At 40.0% G+C, this 21,574-nt stretch overlaps 1 protein-coding gene across 1 annotated transcript in view; it reads left to right on the forward strand.

Annotated features, from left to right (window-relative positions):
- UBA6 (ubiquitin like modifier activating enzyme 6) overlaps positions 1 to 21,574 on the forward strand; it is a 250,035-nt gene that overhangs the window by 19,633 nt on the left and 208,828 nt on the right. Inside the window, exons 4-5 of the mRNA XM_053703266.1 lie at positions 7,528 to 7,556; positions 8,140 to 8,234. Of these exons, the coding sequence (XP_053559241.1) occupies positions 7,528 to 7,556; positions 8,140 to 8,234 (124 nt within the window). The remainder of the gene's footprint in view (positions 1 to 7,527; positions 7,557 to 8,139; positions 8,235 to 21,574) is intronic.

Below are 21,574 nucleotides of genomic sequence, written 5' to 3' on the forward strand. Positions count from 1 at the left end.
CTTCGCCCAGGCGTGGGCAAGAGATGTCCAGGATCCCTGGGCGTTGGAAATTATATCCCAGGGATATTTTCTGGACTTCAAGGCTTCCCCCCCAAAAGGGAGATTTCACCTTTCACAATTATCTGCAAACCAGATAAAGAGAGAGGCATTCTTACACTGTGTACAAGACCTCCTAGTTATGGGAGTGATCCATCCAGTTCCAAAGGAGGAACAGGGACAGGGATTTTACTCAAATCTGTTTGTAGTTCCCAAAAAAGAGGGAACCTTCAGACAAATTTTGGATCTAAAGATCTTAAACAAATTCCTCAGAGTTCCATCATTCAAGATGGAGACTATTCGTACCATCCTACCTATGATCCAGGAGGGTCAATACATGACTACAGTGGATTTAAAGGATGCTTATCTTCACATTCCGATAACAAAGATCATCATCGGTTTCTCAGGTTTGCCTTCCTAGACAGGCATTACCAGTTTGTAGCTCTTCCCTTTGGGTTAGCAGTGGCCCCTTATTCCCTTCGGGGCATAGCAGTGGCCCCTTATTTAGACGACATCCTGATTCAGGCGTCAAACTTCCAAATTGCCAAGTCTCATACGGACATAGTGTTGGCATTTCTGAGGTCGCTTGGGTGGAAGGTGAACGAGGAAAAGAGTTCTCTATTCCCCCTCACAAGAGTTTCCTTCCTAGGGACTCTGATAGATTCTGTAGAAATGAAAATTTACCTGACGGAGTCCAGGTTATCAAAACTTCTAAATTCCTGCCGTGTTCTTTATTCCATTCCTCGCCCTTCGGTGGCTCAGTGCATGGAAGTAATCGGCTTAATGATTGGCAATGGACATAGTGCCGTTTGCACGCCTACATCTCAGACCGCTGCAACTCTGCATGCTCAGTCAATGGAATGGGGATTACACAGATTTGTCCCCTCTACTAAATCTGGATCAAGAGACCAGGGATTCTCTTCTCTGGTGGCTATCTCGGGTCCATTTGTCCAAAGGTATGACCTTTCGCAGGCCAGATTGGACAATTGTAACGACAGATACCAGCCTTCTAAGTTTGGGTGCAGTCTGGAACTCCCTGAAGGCTCAGGGATCGTGGACTCAGGAGGAGTCACTTCTTCCAATAAATATTCTGGAACTAAGAGCGATATTCAATGCTCTTCAGGCTTGGCCTCAGCTAGCGACAATGAGGTTCATCAGATTTCAGTCGGACAACATCACGACTGTGGCTTACATCAACCATCAAGGGGGAACAAGGAGTTCCCTAGCGATGTTAGAAGTCTCAAAGATAATTCGCTGGGCAGAGATTCACTCTTGCCACCTATCAGCTATCCATATCCCAGGTGTAGAGAACTGGGAGGCTGATTTTCTAAGTCGACAGACTTTTCATCCGGGGGAGTGGGAACTCAATCCGGAGGTGTTTGCACAATTGGTTCATCGTTGGGGCAAACCAGAACTGGATCTCATGGCGTCTCGCCAGAACGCCAAACTTCCTTGTTACGGATCCAGGTCCAGGGACCCCAAGGCAACGCTGATAGATGCTCTAGCAGCGCCTTGGTCCTTCAACCTGGCTTATGTGTTTCCACCGTTTCCTCTGCTCCCTCGTCTGATTGCCAAGATCAAGCAGGAGAGAGCATCAGTGATCTTGATAGCGCCTGCGTGGCCACGCAGGACTTGGTATGCAGATCTAGTGGACATGTCATCTTTTCCACCATGGACTCTGCCGCTGAGACAGGACCTTCTACTTCAAGGTCCTTTCAACCATCCAAATCTAATTTCTCTGAGGCTGACTGCCTGGAGATTGAACGCTTGATTTTATTAAAGTGTGGTTTCTCCGAGTCAGTCATTGATACCTTAATTCAGGCACGAAAGCCTGTCACCAGGAAAATCTATCATAAGATATGGTGTAAATATCTTTATTGGTGTGAATCCAATTCTCTTACTCATGGAGTAAGGTCAGGATTCCCAGGATATTATCTTTTCTCCAAGAGGGATTGGAGAAAGGATTGTCAGCTAGTTCCTTAAAGGGACAGATTTCTGCGCTATCTATTCTTTTGCACAAGCGTCTGGTGGATGTCCCAGACGTTCAGGCATTTTGTCAGGCTTTAGTTAGAATCAAGCCTGTGTTTAAACCTGTTGCTCCACCTTGGAGCTTAAATTTGGTTCTTAAAGTTCTTCAGGGGGTTCCGTTTGAACCTCTTCATTCCATAGATATCAAACTTTTATCTTGGAAAGTTCTTTTTTGGTAGCTATTTCCTCGGCTCGTAGAGATTCCGAGTTATCTGCCTTACAATGTGATTCTCCTTATCTGATCTTCCATACAGATAAGGTAGTTCTGCGTACCAAACCTGGGTTTTTACCTAAGGTGGTATCTAATAAGAATATCAATCAAGAGATTGTTGTTCCGTCTTTGTGTCCTAATCCTTCTTTAAAGAAGGAACGTCTATTACACAATCTTGACGTGGTTCGTGCTTCAAAGTTTTACTTACAAGCTACTAAAGATTTTCGTCAAACATCTGCTTTGTTTGTTGTCTACTCTGGACAGAGGAGAGGTCAAAAGGCTTCGGCAACCTCTTTCTTTTTTGCTAAGAAGCATAATCCACTTAGCCTATGAGACTGCTGGCCAGCAGCCTCCAGAAAGGATTACAGCTCATTCTACTAGAGCTGTGGCTTCCACATGGGCCTTTAAAAATGAGGCTTCTGTTGAACAGATTTGCAAGGCGGCGACTTGGTCTTCGCTTCATACTTTTTCAAAATTCTACAAATTTGATACTTTTGCTTCTTTGGAGGCTATTTTTGGGAGAAAGGTTTTACAGGCAGTGGTACCTGCCTTGTCCCTCCCTTCATCCGTGTACTTTAGCTTTGGTATTGGTATCCCACAAGTAATGGATGATCAGTGGACTGGATACACCTTAGAAGAGAAAACATAATTTATGCTTACCTGATAAATTTATTTCTCTTGTGGTGTATCCAGTCCACGGCCCGCCCTGTCATTTTAAGGCAGGTATTTTTTTAATTTTAAACTACAGTCACCACTGCACCCTATGGTTTCTCCTTTCTCTGTTTGTTTTTGGTCGAATGACTGGATATGGCAGTTAGGGGGGGAGCTATATAGACAGCTCTGCTGTGGGTGTCCTCTTGCAACTTCCTGTTGGGAATGAGAATATCCCACAAGTAATGGATGATCCATGGACTGGATACACCACAAGAGAAATAAATTTATCAGGTAAGCATAAATTATGTTTTTTTAATGCTGGCCTTTATGATATTGAATCTAACAGGAAGGTCTGTGTGCATGTTAAAAAATGTCATTTTTATATGTAGCAAGAAAAAAAAATGACTGCCCACTGGCTGATGAACAGAACTACGGCATTATTGATGGAAAGCCACATGCCTCAAGCATAAAAACAAATCTTATATTGCCGTTTTTATATTTACAGCATTCATTTCTTTGTTTTAAATATAATATATTATGTAATAACACATGTAATATTAGGATATAATATAATACATTACTAATGTCAATTTTGAGAGGGGCTTGGAACCTGACTCATTCACTTCCCATAAAACTAAACTGAGGGCTTCCTGTATATATGTATGTATACTGCAGTGATCAAGTGCGCAAACGCACGAAACATGTCTGCGTGAGGATCAGCTCATCAACCTGATTGTTGGAGTCACTGCTGGCTCTTTGCTGGACACCACTATTTTGTCCTTCTTTTAATCGTTTTGGAATTAAAAAGCTGTTTTTACATTTTATATCTTGCCTGGAGTGCCTTCCTTTCTTTCTTCAAGAATCTTACAAGCTTGAGCGCAACTTCTCATCTTGGATCAGTGTACTCGGCTTTGCCTGTGGCGTGTGTGGCAGACACGCCTGAAGTTTGCAGCCTATCGCTTGGACTCATTTAGGGGGTGTCCCCCCCGCCCACTCTCCTGTGTGCCGGGTCGTCCATTCACGCTCAGGAGGAGCGCAACTAACAGTGACTATTCTGGAACTGTGTGTGTGTGTATATATATATATATATATATATATATATATATATATATATATATATATATATATATATATATATATATAATTATATATATATATAGTGCAGAATTATTAGGCAAGTTGTATTTTTGAGGATTAATTTTATTATTGAACAACAACCATGTTCTCAATGAACCCAAAAAACTCATTAATATCAAAGCTGAATATTTTTGGAAGTAGTTTTTAGTTTTAGCTATTTTAGGGGGATATCTGTGTGTGCAGGTGACTATTACTGTGCATAATTATTAGGCAACTTAACAAAAACCAAAAATATATACCCATTTCAATGATTTATTTTTACCAGTGAAACCAATATAACATCTCAACATTCACAAATATACATTTCTGACATTCAAAAACAAAACAAAAACAAATCAGTGACCAATATAGCCACCTCTCTTTGCAAGGACACTCAAAAGCCTGCCATCCATGGATTCTGTCAGTGTTTTGATCTGTTCACCATCAACATTGCGTGCAGCAGCAACCACAGCCTCCCAGACACTGTTCAGAGAGGTGTACTGTTTTCCCTCCTTGTAAATCTCACATTTGATGATGGACCACAGGTTCTCAATGGGGTTCAGATCAGGTGAACAAGGAGGCCATGTCATTAGATTTTCTTCTTTTATACCCTTTCTTGCCAGCCACGCTGTGGAGTACTTGGACGCGTGTGATGGAGCATTGTCCTGCATGAAAATCATGTTTTTCTTGAAGGATGCAGACTTCTTCCTGTACCACTGCTTGAAGAAGGTGTCTTCCAGAAACTGGCAGTAGGACTGGGAGTTGAGCTTGACTCCATCCTCAACCCGAAAAGGCCCCACAAGCTCATCTTTGATGATACCAGCCCAAACCAGTACTCCACCTCCACCTTGCTGGCGTCTGAGTCGGACTGGAGCTCTCTGCCCTTTACCAATCCAGCCACGGACCCATCCATCTGGCCCATCAAGACTCACTCTCATTTCATCAGTCCATAAAACCTTAGAAAAATCAGTCTTGAGATATTTCTTGGCCCAGTCTTGACGTTTCAGCTTGTGTGTCTTGTTCAGTGGTGGTCGTCTTTCAGCCTTTCTTACCTTGGCCATGTCTCTGAGTATTGCACACCTTGTGCTTTTGGGCACTCCAGTGATGTTGCAGCTCTGAAATATGGCCAAACTGGTGGCAAGTGGCATCTTGGCAGCTGCACGCTTGACTTTTCTCAGTTCATGGGCAGTTATTTTGCGCCTTGGTTTTTCCACACGCTTCTTGCGACCCTGTTGACTATTTTGAATGAAACGCTTAATTGTTCAATGATCACGCTTCAGAAGCTTTGCAATTTTAAGAGTGCTGCATCCCTCTGCAAGATATCTCACTATTTTTGACTTTTCTGAGCCTGTCAAGTCCTTCTTTTGACCCATTTTGCCAAAGAAAAGGAAGTTGCCTAATAATTATGCACACCTGATATAGGGTGTTGATGTCATTAGACCACACCCCTTCTCATTACAGAGATGCACATCACCTAATATGCTTAATTGGTAGTAGGCTTTCGAGCCTATACAGCTTGGAGTAAGACAACATGCATAAAGAGGATGATGTGGTCAAAATACTCATTTGCCTAATAATTCTGCACTCCCTGTGTATATATATATATATATATATATATATATATATATATATATATATATATATATATATATATAAGGAAACAGCAGACTGTTGTATATATCACTGTACATCATCAGCTTTACAGTGTTATATACATTTTGGGTTTCACAATAGGAATTATTATATACAATTTGAAAAGAATTTTATTAATTTATTAATTTGCCGCTATTTTACAATTGTGCCTGCAATTGAAATGCATGAATACTAGTTATGTTTCCAAGAGATATCTGTATACATATAACAAGAAATAAGACAGACTTAGAAACATTCAGTTCACTTTTTTTTGTTTTCAATTAAAAATAAAGTGTACTGTGATTTAAAAAAAAAATAAAAAAAATCTTTAACCCTTAAAAGCCATGAGGATGCTCCATGCCGTCCTAACAACGCTGAGCTTTAATGGCGAAGGACAGCATGGAACGTACTTCCTTTATATGGCATACTGCAGCCTCCCCTTTTTGCACAGTCAAGAATCGAACTTGGGGGGGCGCATACCTCGCAGCGTAGGCAGTCCCCCATTATCCAAACCCGGCATTCAAATTGCATGATCACATCGATAATCACTGATTTAATTTTACCAGCAAGTTTTACTGATGGTAAACACTTGATGCCTGCACAAAGGGGTTAATTTGTTTCTAATAAAACATTTTTCCTGCTGGAGTGTATTAAATTGTTTACATATACTGTAGCTCTTTTACCTTGATGTTGTCATTTGAAAATGCTGCTTTTTGTTGTATTCCAACCTATACTGAGTATTTACATAATTAAGTTCTGGTTATAGAAAGGCAATGTAAATTGGAAGGTTTAGAAAAAACACGCAAGATGTACTATAATGTTAATTTTCTGTTGTTCTTTTTATGGGCCTGATATTCAAAACCTTTCCGGTATGGAGAGAAATCGCACAAAATCTTTGGGATTTTTTTTTACCTTGTATTGTAATGTAGGAATGTCTGTTTCACATAAAGAACACTACATAAACATTTCTCAAGATACAATTTGTGTTTCTAATGTTTTTTTTAAGGGCCTTTGCTGAAATGACGAGACTACTTAGAATATCTCACCTGAGAGACAAGATTTTAAATATCCGGCCCTAATTATTAGTCTCACTGTGTATATTGAGATAAGAAGGGGAGTATTTTGTTTAAATATATAGAGATAAGCTAATGAAGTTTGCTCTCCCTTCAAGCTCAGCCCATTTCATTGGGTTGTGGTTTTAAGTAACAGGAACAGCTATTTCATATACAACAATATACATAAAGGAGTGATTTCCAATAGATTAGCCCTGGTGGGTGCTGTATATTACTTCTTCTTAATATTACAACATTCTCTGCTAAGCACCAGTAATTTGAATAATTATAACATAAATGTATTTACTGAAAGTTTGTGCAATAAACTTTGAAAATGTTAATACATGATATTAATTTATTTTATTTTAATGTTGGCTTAAATTTTAGCTGGGTGGTCAGTAAAATCAGCCGGTTGGTGCAGCCTCTAAAAAAAGGTCCTGGAGAAAACACTGCACAGCATATGTGTGTATGCTGCTAAAAGACAGTCATACTTTCTTAGTAGAAGTATTTTTGCTAATTGAAGTATATTGTAAAAATGCCTGTATTTTAAATTGAATTGAAGCCACTCACATTACAATTTGACTGTTCTATCCCTTTAAGTAATTTTTGTGACAGTTGGTTTATAGAATTATAAAAACTAAGTAAAATTTAGAATAATGTTGAAAATAGTTAATGCTAAAATGCAGTTTTCATACGTTTTGTACACTAAAAAAAAAAGTATGTTATGTATTATATTGCTCTGTTTTTTCTCTAGATAGAATTAATTTAACAGCTGTTTTTTTTGTTTGTTTTTTTAAGCAAAGAACCTTGTTCTGGCTGGAATAAAGGTAAGTCTTTGGATTTCCTTAATTGTTCAATTTTATGTGATTCAGTAGAATACTTTTTAAAGGGATATGAAACCCATTTTTTTCTTTCTTTCATGATTCGGATAGAGCATACAATTTTTTTTTTATTTTAAATATTTTATTTATGGCCAGCAGAGGGTACAGTAAATCCAGGTTGCAAATCTTGCTCCACGCAGTAGAGCATACAATTTTAAGCAACTTTCTAATTTACTCCTATTATCATTTTTTTCTTCATTCTTTTTGTATCTTTATTTGAAAAAGGAGGAATGTAAGCTTAGGAGCCTGCCCATTTTTTTCCCCCAGCACCCTGGGTAACGCTTGCTTATTGGTGACTATTGATAATAGGAGTAAATTAGAAAGTTGCTTAAAATTGCATTCTCTATCTAAATCACAAAAGAAAAAAATTGGGTTTCATATCCCTTTAAGGAAATATGCTTGCATCTAAATAAAGACTTGTTTTGCTATGTTTATTTTAATTCCTTGAGGTTTGGAGCTATTCTCTGATATTATTTTAAAACATCTGACTACCATTACACAGATATTAATTATTTGTATTTCCTTACAGGCTTTGACCATTCATGACACCCGGCCGTGTGAAACTTGGGATCTTGGAACAAATTTTTTCATCAGAGAAGATGATGTCAACGCTCGCAGAAACAGGTCATTATTTTTTATTTATTTTTTCTCTCTAAAATAGATCAAGTCAATGACAACACTTTGCAACAGAGTTTATATTTGGTAGTTGCCCAGAAAATTTCATTGCCAGCTATATCATTGTTGTTAGCAAGAAAAGTAGATGTGCTTGAAAACTCAAAAGATGTTCAAGCCATAAATAAAAATGTTGGCATTTAGAAAAAGTAAATAGGTGAATTACTTAAAAAAAAAACATAATTTATGTAAGAACTTACTTGATAAATTCATTTCTTTCATATTGGCAAGAGTCCATGAGCTAGTGACATATGGGATATACAATCCTACCAGGAGGGGCAAAGTTTCCCAAACATCAAAATGCCGATAAATAAACCCCTCACCACACCCACAATTCAGTTTAACGAATAGCCAAGTAGTGGGGTGAAAAAGAAAGGAGTTAAAAGCATTAACAAAGGAATTTGGAATTAATTGTGCTTTATACAAAAAATCATAACCACCATAAAAAGGGTGGGTCTCATGGACTCTTGCCAATATGAAAGAAATTAATTTATCAGGTAAGTTCTTACATAAATTATGTTTTCTTTCATGTAATTGGCAAGAGTCCATGAGCTAGTGACGTAAGGGATAGAAATACCCAATGTGGAACTCCACACAAGAGTCACTAGAGAGGGAGGGATAAAATAAAAACAGCCATTTTCCGCTGAGAAAATTAAATCCACAACCAAAAAAAAATGTTTTTCTCATAAATGAAAGAAAAAAAACTTAAAACATAAGCAGATGAATCAAACTGAAACAGCGGCCTGAAGAACTTTTCTACCAAAAACTGCTTCCGAAGAAGCAAATACATCAAAACGGTAGAATTTAGTAAATGTATGCAAAGAAGACCAAGTTGCTGCTTTGCAAATCTGATAAACTGAAGCTTCATTCTTAAAAGCCCACAAAGTGGAGACTGATCTAGTAGAATGAGCTGTAATTCTCTGAGGCGGGACCTGATCCGGCTCCAAAATAAGCCTGATGAATCAAAAGCTTTAACCAAGATGCCAAGGAAATGGCAGAAGCCTTCTGACCTTTCCTAGAACCAGAAAAGATAACAAATAGACTAGAAGTCTTCCTGAAATCTTTCAACATAATATTTCAAAGCTCTTACCACATCCAAAATATGCAAGGATTTCTCCAAAGAATTCTTAGGATTAGGACACAAAGAAGGGACAACAATTTCTCTATTAATGTTGTTAGAATTCACAACCTTAGGTAAGAATTGAAATGAAGTCCGCAAAACTGCCTTATCCTGATGGAAAATCAGAAATGGAGATTTACAAGAAAGAGCAGATTATTCAGAAACTCTTCTAGCAGAAGAGATAGCCAAAAGGAACAGCACTTTCCAAGAAAGTAGTTTAACGTCCAAAGAATGCATAGGATGAAAAGGAGGAGGCTGTAAAGCCTTCAAAACCAAATTAAGACTCCAAGGAGGAGAGATTGATTTAATGACAGGCTTGATATGGACCAAAGTCTGTACAAAACAGTGAATATCAGGAAGTTTAGCAATCTTTCTGTGAAATAAAACAGAAAGAGCAGAGATTTGTCCCTTTTAAGGAACTTGCAGACATACCTTTATCCAAACCATCCTGAAGAAACTGTAAAATTCTAGGAATTCTAAAAGAATGCCAGGAGAATTTATGAGAAGAACACCATGAAATATAAGTCTTCCAAACTCGATAATAAATTCTCCTAGAAACAGATTTACGAGCCTGTAACATAGTATAAACCTCTATGACTAAGCACTAGGCGTTCAATTTCCATACCTTCAAATTTAATGATTTGAGATCCTGATGGAAAAACGGACCTTGAAACAGAAGGTCTAGCCTTAATGGAAGTGGCCAAGGATGGCAGCTTGACATCTGAACAAGATCTGCATACCAAAACCTGTGAGGCCATGCTGGAGCTACCAGCAACACAAACAATTGTTCCATGATGATTTTGGAAATCACTTTTGGAAGAAGAACTAGAGGCGGAAGATATAAGCAGGTTGGTAACACCAAGGAACTGCTAACGCATCCACTGCTTCCGCCTGAGGATCCCTGGACCTGGACAGGTACCTGGGAAGTTTCTTGTTTAGATGGGAAGCCATCAGATCTATTTATGGAAGACCCCACATCTGAACAATCTGAGAAAACACATCTGGATGGAACGACCACTCCCCCGGATGTAAAGTCTGACGGCTGAGATAATCCGCTTCCCAATTGTCTATACCTGGGATATGAACCGCATAAATTAGACAGGAGCTGGGTTCCGCCCAAGCAAGTATCTGAGATACTACTTTCATGGCTTGAGGACTGTGAGTCCCACCCTGATGATTGACATATGCCACAGTTGTGATATTGTCTGTCTGAAAACAAATGAGCGGTTCTCTCTTCAACAGAGGCCACACCTGAAGAGCCCTGAAGATAGCACAGAGTTCTAAAATATTGATTGGTAACCTCGCCTCTTGAGGTTTCCAAACCCCTTGTGCTGTCAGAGATCCCCAGACAGCTCCCCAACCTGAAAGACTTGCATTTGTTGTGATCACAGTCCAGGTTGGACGAACAAGAGACCCCTTGAACTATACGATGGTGATCTAACCACCAAGTCAGAGAGAGTTGAACATTGGGATTTAAGGATATTAATTGGTAATGCTTGTCTAGAAAAGAGAATCTCTGAAACTGATAATGATCTGGATGAATCGGAATATGAGAATAAGCATCCTGTAAGTCTATAGTGGACATATAATGCCCTTGCTGAACAAAAGGCAGAATAGTCCTTATAGTAACCATTTGGAAAGTTGGCACTCTTACATAACGATTCAAAATTTTCCGATCCAGAACTGGCCTGAAAGAATTTTCTTTCTTTGGGACAATGAATAGATTTGAATAAAACCCCAGACCCTGTTCCTGAAACGGAACTGGTATGATTACCCCTGAAAACTCCAGGTCTGAAACACACTTCAGAAAAGCTTGAGCCTTTACTGGATTTACTGAGATGCGTGAGAGAAAAAACCTTCTCAGGAGGTCTTACTCTGAATCCTATTCGGTACCCTTGAGAGACAATACTCTGAAACCTTGAAGCAGGAATAAAAGCAGTACCAGGCCTATTCCATTCCTTAGAAATCATATCAGAAATAGCATCAGGAACTGGAAAAACCTCAGGAGTAACCACAGGAGGTTTATAAACAGAATTTAAACACTTACTAGTTTTAATATCAAGACTAGTTTCCTCAATATCCAATGTAATCAACATTTTAAATAAATATGTAGATTTGTTAGTGTCGATATCTGAAGAAGGATCTTCTAAATCAGATCCTCGTCAGAAGAGGATAATTCAGTATGTTGTCGGTCATTTGAAATTTCATCAACTCTATGAGAAGTTTTAAAAGACCTTTTACGTTTATTAGAAGGCGGGATGGCAGACAAAGCCTTCTGAATCGCATCAGCAATAAAATCTTTTTAAATTCACAGGTATATCAGGTACAGTAGATGTTGAAGGAACAACAGGCAATGTACTTTTACTGATGGACACATTTTCTGCATGTAAAAGCTTATCATGACAACGATTACATACCTCAGCTGGAGATATAATCTCCACAAATTTACAACAAATGCACTTAGCTTTGGTAGAACTGTTATCAGGCAGCAGGGTTCCAACAGTGGTTTCTGAGACAGGATCAGATTGAGACATCTTGCAAATGTAAGAGAAAAAACAACATATAAAGCAAAATTATCAATTTCCTTATATGGCAGTTTCAGGAATGGAAAAAAATGCAAACCGCATAGCCCTCTGACATAGAAAAAGGCAAGAGGCACATAGGAATGGGGTTTTAAATAATGAAATTATTTGGCGCCATGTATGACGCACAACGTAATTGAATTTTTTTTGGCGCTAACAACATCCGGAAATGACACACTCGCGTCATTAACAATGCAACCTTGTGCAAGGAACTCAGCGTCAACTAAGACGGCGGAAATGACGAATTTGCGTCATCAGACGTAATTTCGCGCCAAAAAATTCTTGTGCCAAGAATGACGAAAATAAACTTAGGCATTTTGCGCCCTCGCGAGCCTAATTTTGCTTGCGAAATTTAATGAGAAAACAGTCAATAGAAAAAAAGACTATACCCCAGGTAAGAAAAAATATTTTCTTTAATATGCTTTTCCCAAATATGAAACTGACAGTCTGCAAAAGGAAATATACATAAACCGGACTCATGGCAAATATAAGTACAATACATATATTTAGAACTTTATAATAATACATAAAGTGCCAAACCATAGCTGAGAGTGCCTTATGTAATGAAAACATACTTGCCAAAAGACACCCATCCACATATAGCAGATAGCCAAACCAGTACTGAAACAGTTATCAGTAGAGGTAATGGAATATGAGAGTATATCGTCAATCTGAATAAGGGAGGTAGGAGATGAATCTGTACGACCGATAACAGAGAACCTATGAAATAGATCTCCCACGAGGAAAACCATTGCATTTAATAGGTGATAGATACTACCTTCACAACCCACTGACTGACATTCACTGTATTCTGAGAGGAATCGGGCTTCAAAATGCTGAGAAGCGCATATCAACGTAGAAATCTTAGCACAAACTTACTTCACCACCTCCATAGGAGGCAAAGTTTATAAAACTGAATTGTGGGTGTGGTTTAGCGGTGTATTTATAGGCATTTTGAGGTTTGGGAAACTTTGCCCCTCCTGGTAGGATTGTTTATCCCATTCGTCACTAGCTCATGGACTCTTGCCAATTACATGAAAGAAAAAACAACAATATTTTTTTAAAATTTTTGGGATCAAAAAAGTTTTTAATATTTGTAGTTTGTCAATAGTGTTTATGTACAGTTTTTCCTGCTGTTATTCCATTAAAGCAGTGCTTTCCAAACTGTGTGTCGGGACACACTAGTGTGTCGGCAGCAGTGTGTAGGTGTGTCCCTGCTTCAGCACAAATTTTTTTTAATTTATTTTTTTTGGTTTCTGACTTTCCGCCTGCCTGCTACGCATACCACATGGTTGACACGTGATTGATACCTTGTGGGTCAAGGATCATCTTAACCAATTGGCGCAGCTCAGTGGGAACTGAAACTATTCCCATTGGCGGCTTTGGCGGCACATTGGCTCCTGACTGCATGTGTAGTCTCCTTAATTGGCTCGTGACTGCATGTATAGTCATTGTATAGTCATTGTATAGTCATTGAGTGGGACAGCAGTGTGTTTGCAGCGCGGGCAGTAGTCAATCGGACTCACCGAGCTCAGAGGGCGGCACCTTAAATGCTGAGCTGAAGTCAGAAGTCAGTGGGGGTTTTTTTGCAGCTAGCTCCCAGTAGTGCATTGCTGCTCCTGCTCTTGATATATGGATAGGAAGTGGAAACTTAAAAATGCTTGATGATGAAATGTGAGTGTCTTTAGCTAATATTCCACCAAATATTCCAAAACTGTGTTCATCCCATCAACCTCATACATCACATTAAAATAGTAAGTAACTATTGGTGTTATTAAACTTTTTTTAATTCTTGCACATACTTCTGTTACTTGTAAATTTCATTATTATATAATTTATGTATGTGTCCGTATCTCTTAAAACAAGTTAGTTTAATCTCCTTTTTGCTAGTACAACTGGATTAATTACTGTGTCGCGAAATGATGTAGGTCTAAAAAGTGTGTCACCAACATGAAAAGTTTGGAAAGCTCTGCATTAAAGGGACACAAAACACAACATTTTGTATTCCATGATTCAGATAGAGCATGCAATTTTAAACAACTTTCCAATTTACATCTGTTACCTAATTTGCTTTGTCATTTGGTATCCTTTGTTGAAAAACATGCCTAGGTAGGTTCAGCAGCAGCAATGCAGTAGTGGGAGCTAGCTGCTGATTGCTGACAGCACATATATGCCTCTTGTGATTGGCGCACCAGATGTGTTCAGCTAGCACCCAGTAGTGCATTGCTGCTTTTTCAACAAAGGATTCCAAGAGATTGAAGCAAATTTGATAATAGAAGTAAATGCTATGTCTGATTCATAGAAGAAAATGCTTTGGGGTTTCTAATCCTTTAATCACAAGTTTCAATGCAATTTTCAATGGGATACGTATAAGAAGCTCAATTCTATCTTCATTTTAAAACTTGTAAACTGAAACATTTTGATACAACTACTTTAATGTAGACTGAAATCTATTTGCATTATCATCGCCCAGGAGATTTTCCTCCCTCTTAAAATTACGGACAGGATGTTGCAGATTTCTTACATTCTAACTCCCATGACGTTCTGGTGCAAACATTTCATAGACAAATTTCGGCAAATAATCTTTATTTAAGATGAGGGAATTGGGGATAAGGTTAATCCTTTGCTTTTCCTTGTGCCAGTCACAAGTGACATTTCTGGCCATAGTGATATTAACCCCTTAGTGACCACAACACTTTTCAATTTTCTGACCGTTTGGGACCAGGGCTATTTTTACATTTCTGCAGTGTTTGTGTTTAGCTGTAATTTTCCTCTTCCTTATTTACTATACCCACACATTATATACTGGCTTTTTTTTCCTCGCCATTAAATGGACTTTCTAAAGATACCATTATTTCTCCTGTTAAGTGTAGTCAGTCCACGGGTCATCATTACTTATGGGATATTAACTCCTCCCCAACAGGAAGTGCAAGAGGATCACCCAAGCAGAGCTGCTATATAGCTCCTCCCCTCTACGTCACACCCAGCCATTCTCTTGCACCCTACTAATAGATAGGATGTGTGAGAGGACTGTGGTGATTAGACTTAGTTTTTTATATCTTCAATCAAAAGTTTGTTATTTTAAACGGCACCGGAGTGTGTTGTTTTCTTCTCAGGCAGAATTTGAAGAAGAATCTACCTGAGTATTTGTGTATGATCTTAGCGGACGTAACTAAGATCCATTTGCTGTTCTCGGCCATTCTGAGGAGTAAGGTAACTTCAGATCAGGGGACAGCGGGCAGGTTCACCTGCAAAGAGGTATGTTGCAGTATATTATTTTCTAAGGAATGGAATTGACTGAGAAAATACTGCTAATACCGATATAATGTAAGTACAGCCTTAAATGCAGTAGTAGCAACTGGTATCAGGCTGATATGTATATATGTTTACACTTAAGTATTTCTGGGGAATGGCACTTCACTGGGAAAATACTGTATGCATATAACTTTTAGCCTAACTTGCAGTGTGAGCGACTAGCAGCAGGCTTTTAATGACATTTCATAAATTAGATTTTAAACGTTTGCTGGCATGTTAAATCGTTTAATTATCTGAGGTACTTGGTAAAAAATTGTTTTGGGCGTTATTTTCCACATGGCTGTCGTTTGTTTTAAATTTAAACAGTTTACTGAGCTTCCCTCACTGTTGTAGTGTGAGTGGGAGGGGCCTATTTTGGCGCTTTTACTACGCATCAGAAATTCAGTCACAGTCTGCCTTTTTCTCCCTGCATGATCCAGGACGTCTCCACAGAGCTCAGGGGTCTTCAAAACTAGTTTTGAGGGAGGTAATCACTCACAGCAGACCTGTGAGACTGTGCTTTGACTGTGATAAAAACGCTTATATTTTCAATTGTTATCCGTTTTTTTCTGATATTAAGAGTTAATCATCCATTGCTAATGAGTGCAATCCTTTGCTAAATTTGGTTTCTATAACTAATCCGGTTCATTGTTATTCAACGGTGACAGTTTTTGTGTGCTTCTTAAAGGCACAGTAACGTTTTACATATTGCTTGTAAATTTAGTTGAAAAGTATTTCCAAGCTTGCTAGTCTAATTGCTAGTTTGTTTAAACATGTCTGACACAGAGGAATCTCTTTGTGCAATATGTTCAAAAGCCGAGGTGGAGCCCAATAGAAATTTATGTACTAATTGCATTGATGCTACTTTAAATAAAAGTCAATCTGTACATGTTAAGCAACATTCACCAGACAACGAGGGGGAAGTTATGCCGACTAACTTGCCTCACGTGTCAGTACCTGCATCTCCCGCTCAGGAGGTGCGTGATATTGTAACGCCAAGTACATCAGGGCGGCCATTACAAATCACTCTACAAGACATGGCTAATGTTATGACTGAAGTTTTGTCTAAATTGCCAGAACTTAGGGGTAAAAGAGATCACTCTGGGATGAGAACACTGATAATGCTAGGGCCATGTCTGATACTGCGTCACAATTTGCAGAGCATGAGGACGGAGAGCTTCATTCTGCGGGTGACGGATCTGATCCAAATAAACTGGATTCAGACATTTCAAATTTTAAGTTTAAGCTGGAAAACCTCCGTGTATTACTAGGGGAGGTGTTAGCGGCTCTGAATGATTGTAACACAGTTGCAATCCCAGAGAAAATGTGTAGGTTGGATAAATATTTTGCGGTACCGACGAGTACTGACGTTTTTCCTATACCTAAGAGACTTACTGAAATTGTTACTAAGGAGTGGGATAGACCCGGTGTGCCTTGCTCACCCCCTCCTATATTCAGAAAAATGTTTCCAATAGACGCCACCACACGGGACTTATGGCAAGCGGTCCCTAAGGTGGAGGAAGCAGTTTCTACTTTAGCTAAGCGTACCACTATCCCGGTGGAGGATAGTTGTGCCTTTTCAGATCCAATGGATAAAAAGTTAGAGGGTTACCTTAAGAAAATGTTTGTTCAACAAGGTTTTATATTACAACCCCTTGCATGCATTGTGCCTGTCACGGCTGCGGCAGCATTTTGGTTTGAGTCTCTGGAAGAGACCCTTGACTCAGCAACATTAGATGAGATTTCACACAAGCTTAAAACCCTTAAGCTAGCTAATTCATTTATTTCTGATGCCGTAGTACATTTAACTAAACTTACGGCTAAGAATTCCGGATTCGCCATTCAGGCACGCAGAGCGCTGTGGCTAAAATCCTGGTCAGCTGATGTAACTTCTAAATCGAAATTACTTAACATACCTTTCAAGGGGCAGACTTTATTCGGGCCCGGTTTGAAAGAAATTATCGCTGATATTACGGGAGGTAAAGGCCATGCCCTGCCTCAAGACAGAGCCAAACCTAGGGCTAAACAGTCTAATTTTCGTGCCTTTCGTAACTTCAAGGCAGGAGCAGCATCAACTTCCTCTGCTCCAAAACAGGAAGGAGCTGTTGCTCGCTACAGACAAGGCTGGAAACCTAACCAGACCTGGAACAAGGGCAAGCAGGCCAGAAAACCTGCTGCTGCCCCTAAGACAGCATGAAGTGAGGGCCCCCGATCCGGAAACGGATCTAGTGGGGGGCAGACTCTCTCTCTTCGCCCAGGCTTGGGCAAGAGATGTCCAGGATCCCTGGGCGTTGGAGATCATATCTCAGGGATATCTTCTGGACTTCAAAGCTTCTCCTCCACAAGGGAGATTTCACCTTTCAAGGTTGTCAACAAACCAGATAAAGAAAGAGGCGTTTCTACGCTGTGTACAAGACCTTTTACTAATGGGAGTGATCCACCCAGTTCCGCGGTCGGAACACGGAGAAGGGTTTTACTCAAATCTGTTTGTGGTTCCCAAAAAAGAGGGAACCTTCAGACCAATATTGGATTTAAAGATCCTAAACAAATTCCTAAGAGCTCCATCGTTCAAGATGGAAACTATTCGGACAATCTTACCCATGATCCAAAGAGGTCAGTACATGACCACAGTGGATTTAAAGGATGCTTACCTTCACATACCGATTCACAGAGAACATTACCGGTTTCTAAGGTTTGCCTTCCTAGACAGGCATTACCAGTTTGTAGCTCTTCCCTTCAGGTTGGCTACGGCTCCAAGAATCTTTACAAAGGTTCTGGGCTCTCTTCTGGCGGTACTAAGACCGCAAGGAATTTCGGTAGCTCCGTACCTAGACGACATTCTGATACAAGCGTCAAGTTTTCAAACTGCCAAGTCTCATACAGAGTTAGTACTGGCATTTCTAAGGTCGCATGGGTGGAAAGTGAACAAGGAGAAGAGTTCTCTCTTACCACTCACAAGAGTTCCCTTCTTGGGGACTCTTATAGATTCTGTAGAAATGAAAATTTACCTGACAGAGGACAGGTTAACAAAGCTTCTAAATGCTTGCCGTGTCCTTCATTCCATTCAACACCCGTCAGTGGCTCAATGCATGGAGGTAATCGGCTTAATGGTAGCGGCAATGGACATAGTTCCTTTTGCACGCCTGCACCTCAGACCGCTGCAATTGTGCATGCTAAGTCAGTGGAATGGGGATTACTCAGATTTGTCCCCTACGCTGAATCTGGATCAAGAGACCAGAGATTCTCTCCTATGGTGGCTTTCTCGGCCACATCTGTCCAGGGGGATGCCCTTCAGCAGGCCAGACTGGACAATTGTAACTACAGACGCCAGCCTACTAGGTTGGGGCGCTGTCTGGAATTCCCTGAAGGCTCAGGGATCATCGACTCAAGAGGAGAGTCTCCTTCCAATAAACATTCTGGAATTGAGAGCAGTTCTCAATGCCCTTCTGGCTTGGCCTCAGTTAGCAACTCTGAGGTTCATCAGGTTTCAGTCGGACAACATCACGACTGTGGCTTACATCAACCATCAGGGAGGGACAAGGAGTTCCCTAGCGATGATGGAAGTATCAAAGATAATTCGCTGGGCAGAGTCTCACTCTTGCCACCTGTCAGCGATCCACATCCCAGGAGTGGAGAACTGGGAGGCGGATTTCCTAAGTCGCCAGACTTTTCATCCGGGGGAGTGGGAACTTCATCCGGAGGTCTTTGCCCAAATACTTCGACGTTGGGGCAAACCAGATATGGATCTCATGGCGTCTCGCCAGAACGCCAAGCTTCCTCGTTACGGGTCCAGGTCCAGGGACCCGGGAGCGGTCCTGATAGATGCCTTGACAGCACCTTGGACCTTCAGGATGGCTTATGTGTTTCCACCCTTCCCGATGCTTCCTCGTTTGATTGCCAGAATCAAACAGGAGAAAGCATCGGTGATTCTAATAGTGCCTGCGTGGCCACGCAGGACCTGGTATGCAGATCTAGTGGACATGTCATCCTGTCCACCTTGGTCTCTGCCTTTGAGACAGGACCTTCTAATTCAGGGTCCTTTCAAACATCAAAATCTAATTTCTCTGAAGCTGACTGCATGGAAATTGAACGCTTGATTTTATCAAAGCGTGGATTTTCGGAGTCAGTAATTGATACCTTAATACAGGCTAGGAAACCTGTTACCAGGAAAATTTACCATAAGATATGGCGTAAATATTTACACTGGTGCGAATCCAAGAGTTACTCATGGAGTAAGGTTAGGATTCCTAGGATATTGTCTTTTCTACAAGAAGGTTTAGAAAAGGGTTTATCTGCAAGTTCTTTAAAGGGACAGATCTCAGCTCTGTCCATCCTTTTACACAAACGTCTGTCAGAAGTTCCAGACGTTCAGGCTTTTTGTCAGGCTTTGGCTAGAATTAAGCCTGTGTTTAAGACTGTAGCTCCACCGTGGAGCTTAAACTTAGTTCTTAACGTTTTACAGGGTGTTCCGTTTGAACCCCTTCATTCCATTGATATCAAGCTATTATCTTGGAAAGTTCTGTTTTTAATGGCTATTTCCTCGGCTCGTAGAGTCTCTGAGTTATCAGCCTTACATTGTGATTCTCCTTATCTGATTTTTCATTCAGATAAGGTAGTTCTGCGTACTAAACCTGGGTTCTTACCTAAGGTAGTCACTAACAAGAATATCAATCAAGAGATTGTTGTTCCATCATTGTGCCCTAACCCTTCTTCAAAGAAGGAACGACTTCTGCACAATCTAGACGTAGTCCGTGCCCTGAAATTTTATTTACAGGCAACTAAAGATTTTCGCCAAACTTCTTCCTTGTTTGTCGTTTATTCTGGACAGAGGAGAGGTCAAAAAGCATCTGCTACCTCTCTATCTTTTTGGCTTCGTAGCATAATACGTTTAGCCTATGAGACTGCTGGACAGCAACCTCCTGAAAGGATTACAGCTCATTCTACTAGAGCTGTGGCTTCCACTTGGGCCTTTAAGAATGAGGCCTCTGTTGAACAGATTTGCAAGGCTGCAACTTGGTCTTCTCTTCATACTTTTTCCAAATTTTACAAATTTGACACTTTTGCTTCTTCGGAGGCTGTTTTTGGGAGAAAGGTTCTTCAGGCAGTGGTTCCTTCCGTATAAAGATCCTGCCTGTCCCTCCCGTCATCCGTGTACTTTAGCTTTGGTATTGGTATCCCATAAGTAATGATGACCCGTGGACTGACTACACTTAACAGGAGAAAACATAATTTATGCTTACCTGATAAATTCCTTTCTCCTGTAGTGTAGTCAGTCCACGGCCCGCCCTGTTTTTTATGGCAGGTCTAAATTTTTAAATTATACTCCAGTCACCACTGCACCCTATAGTTTCTCCTTTCTCGTTTGGTTTTCGGTCGAATGACTGGGTGTGACGTAGAGGGGAGGAGCTATATAGCAGCTCTGCTTGGGTGATCCTCTTGCACTTCCTGTTGGGGAGGAGTTAATTTCCCATAAGTAATGATGACCCGTGGACTGACTACACTACAGGAGAAAGGAATTTATCAGGTAAGCATAAATTATGTTTTTCATCATATCTTATTATCTATACTATAATCGCGTTTGTAACGCATCCGTCGGCGTCGCCAGTTGTGCACGCATCCTCAAAGGAATGTTGGCAGCGCGAGGCAGCCAAAATAATTAACCTAATAGATGTATTGGGTAGTTTGCAATGTTGTGGTTGGCCCATACAAAAGCCCCATTTAGGTTTATTAGTGTTAGGTTTTTTTTATTTTGGGGGGTTTGGTGGATGGGGGGTTTTTACTGTTAGGGGGGGGATTTGTTTTAATGTAAAAGAGATGATTTCTTTAGGGCAATGCCCTAGAAAAGGCCCTTTTAAGGGCTATTGGTATTTTAGTATTAGATTTGGGGGTGTATTTTTTATTTTTATAGAGGTATTAGTTTTAGGCTTAATTATATTATTGTGGATAGCTTTGTTTATTTCTATATTTTTATTTTTTGTAGCTTGGGGGGGTTGCATTTTTAACAAATAGACTGCCCTCTGGGCAGGCTTATCAACTAGTTTACTATAAAAAAAAATATATAAAATATGATGAAAAAATGGAAAAAAACACACTTTTTCTAACTTTGACCCCCGAAATCTGTTACACATCTACAACTACCATAAAACACCCATGCTAAATTAGTTTCAAAATTTTGTCCTGAGTTTAGAAATACCCAATGTTTACCTGTTCTTTTGCTTTTTTACAAGTTATAGGGCAATAATTACAAGTAGCACTGCTGTTTCCAAACATTTTTCTCTTGTAAGGTGAATCCAGTT

This window comes from Bombina bombina, chromosome 2 (genome assembly GCF_027579735.1).
Source record: "Bombina bombina isolate aBomBom1 chromosome 2, aBomBom1.pri, whole genome shotgun sequence".
Taxonomy (NCBI): domain Eukaryota; kingdom Metazoa; phylum Chordata; class Amphibia; order Anura; family Bombinatoridae; genus Bombina; species Bombina bombina.